Below are 8,148 nucleotides of genomic sequence, written 5' to 3' on the forward strand. Positions count from 1 at the left end.
TTATTCAACCATATAGAATATAAAAGGTTGGCCTAAGTTTCTCATGGATATTATATCTATTGAGTTTATATTATTAATTTTCATTGGTCTATATATTTAAAGACGAATCTATAATATTGACCGTGTTATGTCTGATTTATAGATCTTATACCAATATTAAATTCTAGTTATATTTGTTGTCTCTTTAGTTAAAAACAATATTTATTTATTTATTATTATATATAATATTTATATATTATTTGATTTTAACGGGTTGTATGGGTTTGGAACGATAAACACCGTTAATGCATAAAAAAGAAAGAAAAGAAGGGGTCCACGTGTGCCAAATTGCCAATATTAACTGGGAGTATGTGTGAGTGGAGGGGGGAGGAGGAGGAAGCATGCTTTGAAGTGGAGTCACGTGCGTAAACGTTCTATATAAACAAATAGAGGTGCTCCCTCAAGATTAATGGTGGCCAAGCAAAACCAAGAAATAAACCAGACCAAGGCGGTCTCTTAAATTTCCTCCTTGTTCTCTGTTTTTCTCTGCTTCCTTCCTTTTTAGTCTTCGACACATCCACACACACAAAATACTAAGGAGTACTAGTAATAGAGAGGTTAGCAAAAACGACATAACAGAGAATCATCATCATCATCATCATCATCATCATAATATATATAGCGAGCAATATTCAAAATTGAAATGGAGATGGTTGACACAACGATCACTCTACAGCAACAGCAATCAATGCTGTCCAAGTTCAAGAGGATTTGTGTGTTTTGTGGGAGTAGTCAAGGCAAGAAGACTAGCTATCAAGTTGCTGCTATTGACCTTGGCAACGAATTGGTACTTCTTTTTTATTATTCGCCTCTGCTCATTGATTTGCATTTTCTTTTCGTTGCTTATTCAAGAAAAAGTACAAGAAAGTTTCTTAAATTCCTTGTGCCAGCTTTTTTCTTTCTCTACATTTTTGTAACTTGGCTCTCTACATTTTACCTCTGCTAAAACCGGAAACTTTCTTCATACTCTGCCTCTTGTTCCTTCTTTCTCGGCTCTGCTTTGATGTTCAGACAAGAACATTTTTTTTTTTCCTTTCTTTTCTGTCAAACTTGCTCATCGGTAATTATTTACATGAGTATATTTGAGCCCAGACATACCCACATTAAGAGCTTTCCTGAGAAGGCCATCAATTGTTTTCCATGAGGTGAGGTGATAGATATGATTATGTTGCCGTTTATTTTGCAGGTTTCACGGAACATTGATCTGGTCTATGGAGGAGGTAGCATAGGTTTGATGGGTCTGATTTCACAAGCTGTTCATGATGGTGGTCGTCATGTTATTGGGTAATCAACTGTTCCTTCATCTTCAAGTTTTGTCCTCTAATTCTTGCATTAAAATAGCACTGAGATAAATTAAGATAGTGAATCAGTGGTTCGGGTCATGATATTTTGTTTTTTTTTGTCATATTGTTGTCTCTCTGCAGAGTTATTCCCAAGACGCTCATGCCTCGAGAGGTATGTCTGCTATACCCAGAAAGAAAAAAAGAAAAAATAAAAAAAAAGAGCCTCCGACCTTTTCTTTTTATTTTCCCAAAGAAAAAAAGCCTCCAACTTTATTGTTCTTTCTCTTATTTTTTCTTTGACTGGATTTGAGTAAAATAGAGTTTTGGCTTTTCATTTTCTTTTCTATTGGTTTTTTTTCTCGCTTTTTGCTACTTTCTTTTATCTACTGGGGACTTCCCTCTTCCCTTTATCAGCTAGTTGCTGTTATGTTTTTTTTTTTTTGTTTGTTTCTCAAGGTTTCTGTTCCTCTGATGAATACTTGGTTTTGTCATTTTTGTTTGTTTCTCAAGGTTTCTGTTTCTCTGATGAATACTTGATAGCCTTATCCACAGAATACATGGGTAGTTGGCACGTAGCACTACACCTTTTGCATATACAATTTTGGTTTCTACTTTCTACTGCCATCTCTGGTTTGTAGTAGAGTATTTACTACTTGTGTTTTTCCTGCTTGGATTCTTCTAAAATTCGAATTTCATTTTCTTTTAAGATAAAGAATTACTGGCTACGAACTTGCGTGAGTTGATCTCTATGAATCAAGCCCACCACTTCTGCAAAAACTCATCATTGCTTCTCTGCACAACACTCCAAACTTCACTCTCTCTCTCTCTCTCTCGCACACAAAATTTTGATCCTTTTACTTTCCTTCACTGTGCCTGTTGTATCCCTTTTCAGTTAACTGGCGAAACAGTAGGGGAAGTGAAGGCAGTTGCAGATATGCATCAAAGGAAGGCAGAGATGGCTAAGCATTCTGATGCTTTTATTGCCTTACCAGGTTAGTATGAACCCTGCAAAATCCTCCCTTGCACGAAAATTTGAAAGAAATCCAAGAAATCATACGGACCTTCTGTTGCTTCTTTTTCCATTTTACTAATTTTAGAGTGCCAGATTGGCCATGTCTCATGATTTGATTCTCTGAGTTCTGAGGGTGCCTGATAGCACTTTCCTTTGTCTGCTCTCTCAGATGCCTGTCTATTGCTATCCAAGAAAAACTACCACCTCACCTCCAACGAAAAAAGAAAGAGAAAGATGAAAAACTGCCCTAATTAACTATACTACGCCAACGCATGTCTACAATTAATGCTCATTAGATTATTGATTGCGTTTAAAGTTCCCCCTTTACAAGTAGTCATATCGTCGTGCCGCTAAATAAGTGGGTATACACACATTGCGAGGAGAAATTTGGTTGTCAAAAGAGATTTAAAACCTTAACTTGGTGCTAAGGATCTAGGATTTTACTTTTTTTAACAGAAGATCTAGGCTATAGTTGCTGTTTTATGTTGTTTCTATAAATGGTATCATCTGGTAATACTGTGGAAACAACAGTGTGAAAGCCTCAATTATCACATCCTTTTGAACCTTCCATCACAGCCCCCATATACCCATGATTACATAACAACAATTCAAACCCAAGTTTCTGACCCATCAACTTCTTACACTGAAAAATTAAGAGCTGCTAAGGAAGTCTGCATCTGTGGCTAATATGCTCCTTTCCTCTAATGTAGTTCCGTGGCCTCTAAATGTTACAGTGCCATTTATTTCCCAGCATATTGAGGGCAAGGGACACATAAACACGCTTCACCTAAATATATATATGCTCAACTATCACCTGCACCTGCACCTAACAGGCAATGATGCCCACCTCTTTCACAGCCACTAATATCATGTATCTAAAATACTGGGCAATGGACGACATGCTTGGACATAATGGCCAATTTACTCTTCATGTGGACTCCCTTTAGTCATAGAATTTCCACAACCACAAGATCACAACCACGGCAAAAAATGAAAGACATCCAATCTTTAACATGATAAGATGAGAGCTATCATGACATTCATGGGTTGGCAGAAGATCATGTCCCTGCATTGAAGACCATGTTCAGGATGCTTGACAAATCCCCCCACTCCAAAATCCATAGAAGATAAGGTCAAGATGTAGAAATGGAGTACTGATGATCCTTGAAGTCATTATTGCAAATCTTTAATATGGAGAGTAAATTGTAGCAAAAATATATTTACACTATAAATATTCAGAGTGAACAGTACTTATCTAGGTTCGTTACTGATTTGTGGTGCCAAGTAATTGATATATCTTGTATTCCTTGCTGCTGATATAGCATTTTTGAGCCGTTTCCTTTTTTGCTAATATTAATTATATGTACATTTCTGAAATGCCTATGTTCAGCGAAGCTCTAATTTGGATTACAATGTCTAAGTCTGAAATATGTACCTTTTCAATATAGGTGGTTATGGAACGCTGGAAGAGTTACTTGAAGTCATAACCTGGGCTCAACTTGGAATTCATGACAAACCGGTAATTTCCATGATTACAATACTGGTACCATGTGTGATGCCTAGAGCGTTTTTGTCTGCTGGAAACATCTTAGCTGCTTTATCTTGGTTTAAAGAACTAACAATGCATCCTGTTTCCACATTGTGAAGGTGGGACTGCTCAATGTTGATGGATACTACAATTCTCTGCTCTCATTTATTGACAAAGCTGTGGAAGAGGGGTTTATTAGTCCCAGTGCTCGCAACATTATTTTATCCGCTCCAACAGCAAAAGAGTTGGTGAAGAAACTGGAGGTACGCTAAAGAAACCATATCTAAGCTTGGAAGATTTGGCCGCTCAAATTCATCAAATTAATCTCCCTTCAGCAAACAAGATCTATTCATGCTCAGATCTTATATAATCCTGTTACATAAAAAAACTTACTTTCCCCGTTCCATTAGGTTATTTATCTTTCTTTTAAGAGATTAATATTAGTATTTTCCTTGGTGTGAAATATAAGCGATAATACTGGAACTTTGTTCATCGTGTACTTGTTGAATGTCACAGGAGTATGTCCCCTGTCATGAAAGAGTTGCATCGAAGTTGAGCTGGGAAATTGAGCAGCTTGGCTACTCTCAAAACTATGATATCTCTAGGTGATATGTGGATGACTGCAGTAAACAATCGGTAGATGGGTTTGGAAGTGAAAGGAGCTAATTTTGGACAATCAACATTGAAATTTCCTTTGTGGGAATTCTTTTTGTAAATTATTGCAATTAATCTCAATATGTTAAGCTTCTTAAATGTTCCCTTCTAGTTAAAATTTGATGTTTTTCTGTTAAGCTGTAATTAAGTATGAGATGCTTACGAACATTCCCATTTTAAATGTTGACTAATTTATGTTTTAACTATCTTTCACCTGCTATTTCTTTTCCTTCCTTTGTCTCTAGATTTGTTTTTCTTTCTCCATCCTTATTAAAGCTTTGAAGGAAAAGCAACTCATAAAGCATTATGATAATAGCTATTTTGTGAATTGGCATTAATTAACAGGACTATACCTTGTAGTACAGCAGCACTTTCCTTCTCGTGAGTTAAGAGTCATGGAGCCAGAATGGGCAGAGATGGAACTTGAAACTCTAATTAAACATAGTAAACGGACATCTCCTATACCATAAGGAACATGCATTGATCAACTCGTCTCCTTCAATCATGCACTCGAAAATATTTCTCTCAGAACTTGATATGTGTGACAAAGTCAACCAGAAACAGCGGGGAAAACAGCACCAGTCGCCCAATGGAACAGTATCCAAGATTAAATTCCATAGAGGAGGGGGGAAGTGTGATTGATTAGGAGAAGAGAAAAAGGGGTCCAGTTTGTTTTTCTTTCACAAGTCTATTTTCAAGTACTTCATTTGCTGTTAAGGTTAGTGGACCGGAGGCAAAGGCAGGCCTAACTCAACCAACGACAAATAACGGAAGGAGGAGAAGAAGGGGACCTCTTGTTAATTTTGATAGAAGGACCCACAACCGTCCACTAAATGGGACGCTGACATGTGTTATTAGGGGCCACATCTTGCCATATAAAGTTTGAGACAAGATGATAACCCCTTTGTTTTGTCTCGGTTACATCTAGGAACAATAGTCTGTGGTTGAGAGGACTGGTCTGTGCCCACTTGTTTTTCAAGATCATCAAGTCAAAAGGTTCGGAGGGTTCTTAACTTTGCATTGAATGTTGGCTTTAATGGGTTTTTTTTCCCTTTTCTTAATCCCTTCGGAGGCACACTGAGTTTTGGATCGAAAGAACTACTGTCATTGAAATTCAAATCGCATTTCAGGGATTGATCTTAACGTGAAAGCTATGGCAAGCTTGTAACAGGACCGGATGCCGAAACAATCCACGTGAAAAATTGTTCAATTTTTCTTTCTGAGGCGTTAATCTTGCTTTAAAGATGCCTAATGCCACCTTTGATGGAAGGAGAAGCTTTCATAAATAAAGGGGGTTGTTCTATGTCCCCGCGTGACATTATTGTTGATTAAGTCAAAAATCCCTAACCAGAGCTACACGTAGATGGAAACATAGAAAAGCAAAGAAAGACAGACATGTGGGATGAGATGACAAGAAAGGTTTCGTGACAAGGTTTCGAAGTGAAAAGAGTATCGAACGAACATCATAGATGATATGATGTGAAATGTTATCAACAATGGCTCAAAGAAATCCCACGATATTGAAGCGCCTAGCTTTTTCTCGAGGTGCATTAGGGTTTTTCTCCTTTTCTTAATCAGAACCCTTTATATATATATATATATGACGGCGATTATTTTCAAAGCATTAATGGGCCCAGCCTAGTACTTCAAATATTCTCGGATATTGGGCCTAGTGAGAGCTCTAATGGGGCCTCAAATTCGAGCTCCATTCAGCATCATGGCCTAAATAGCAACCTGGTCAGGAATGGAAACTCTGATCAGCAGGACTATGAACATTACAAACGCCCAAAAGTAACAGGCTGTCTCACGGCCCATTTCGTTCCCACCAAGACGGTCCCTTTAGAAAACTAAGTTGTGGCAGCATGCTCATGTGATTCTAGTTCTGTTCTCTTATTTGATAAGGTCAGGCTTAATAATAATGACAGTTAGTGTTTTTTTTAATTAATCTTTTAATTTTTTTTGTTTTAATGGAAATTTTTTAATTAAATTCATCATTTAATTAATTTTAAATTAATCTTTATAATTTATTTTGATTTATTTTTTATAATATTATTATAATCGCAAATAAGCATTCTAGTATTTTATTACTACTCAATTTATTTCATACTATTCACCATACACACAATACTTATAAAGATATAATTTACTTATTTTTTAACTAAATAGCAAATCTCGTTTGATAATCTTTAATATCTCTTTTAAGTCATGTGTCCAATTCATATATGATTATTTGAATTAACTATATATAATATACTAACTGATCTTTAATATCTCTTTTAAGTCATGTATTCAATTCATATATGATTATCTGAATTAACTATATATAATATACTAACTGAATCAATGAATCAATAATTGTTGAACCTTGAAAATGATAGAATTCATTAACCAACTTTCTTTAAAAATAACCATAACACGAGTAATCAAGAACACCTTTATAAACAATCATCTAGGTGGTGGCCAAGTGGTATCTTAGAAATAACCATAACATGAGTAATCAAGAATACCTTTATAAATATGATGGCCACTGGAAGCTTACATAGTCGTTAACTTCAGGACCCGTGGGATTAGTCGTGGTGCTCGCAAGCTGGCCCGGACACCCACGTTAATCTAAAAAAAAAAAGAATACCTTTATAAACAACCATCTAGGTGGTGGCCAAGTGGTAAGGATTTGGGATCAAGGGGTTTGCTCCCTTTGTGGTCTCAGGTTCGAGTCCTTGATTGCTCATATGATGGCCATTGGAGGCTTACATGGTCGTTAACTTCAGGGCCCGTGGGATTAGTCGTGGTGCGCGTAAGCTGGCCCGAACACCCACGTTAATCTAAAAAAAAAAAAAAAACACCTTTATAAACTTTCAGAACTCCATTTTTATCAATATAATCATAACAAATCAAGAAGAGTTGAAAAAATTAAAATTTTCTTCACCTCTTTAATATATCAATCTTCTAGTACCCTAACGATATCATTATACATCTTCATTTTAAATTATACCCACACCAACAATACAAAATCTTTCATTATCTTTTAATAAACAATATCATTAATAACTTTATAAGTCTCATACTAACTTTTATTTAAAAAATATAAAATGTGCAAGCCAAATCAATAATTCACTCATTATCCAAGCTACCAATAAACATGACTAAAATACTTTTATCATCATAAAAAATTTCTCCTTCGCTAGAAATATTTACAACATTAGAGGTTTTCTCCTTATTTTCCTTATCTTTTTGCTCAAGATAGTTTTTCTTAAAGTGCCTTATTTCATGACATTCCAAACATTTAATTTTTATAGGTTTTAATTTTAATTCAACATACCTGCACTACCTAAACTCTTATTATTTGTTCCACCCCTCATAATCAAGCCCTTTATATGATTATCATTATGACTCCATAATACTTCGAGCTAGGACTATCTTTTTTATACAACAAAGTATCAATAAAATAATCATAAAATGTAGGGAGCAACTATAATAAAATTAAAACTTGGTCCTTATCCTCAACTTTAACATCAAATTTTTTTCAAATCTAAAATTATTCTAATGAACATATCAAGATAATCTTTAATAGGTTCTTTCATTTAGAGAATATATAATTGATGCTTCAGATACAATCAATTTGTCAAGAATTT

General features: G+C 35.4%; 1 protein-coding gene across 1 annotated transcript; it reads left to right on the forward strand.

The window, feature by feature from the left end:
- The first annotated feature begins 421 nt into the window (after positions 1-421).
- LOC105142556 (cytokinin riboside 5'-monophosphate phosphoribohydrolase LOG3) lies at positions 422-4,743 on the forward strand. The gene is made up of 7 exons (XM_011050241.1): positions 422-826; positions 1,226-1,323; positions 1,464-1,494; positions 2,215-2,314; positions 3,783-3,853; positions 3,982-4,125; positions 4,379-4,743. The coding sequence occupies exons 1-7, from the start codon at positions 683-685 to the stop codon at positions 4,469-4,471; spliced, it is 681 nt and encodes a 226-aa protein (XP_011048543.1). The 5' UTR covers positions 422-682; the 3' UTR covers positions 4,472-4,743.
- Positions 4,744-8,148: the final 3,405 nt, after the last annotated feature.

Source organism: Populus euphratica, unplaced genomic scaffold (genome assembly GCF_000495115.2).
Source record: "Populus euphratica unplaced genomic scaffold, PopEup_1.0 scaffold242.1, whole genome shotgun sequence".
Lineage (NCBI taxonomy): Eukaryota > Viridiplantae > Streptophyta > Magnoliopsida > Malpighiales > Salicaceae > Populus > Populus euphratica.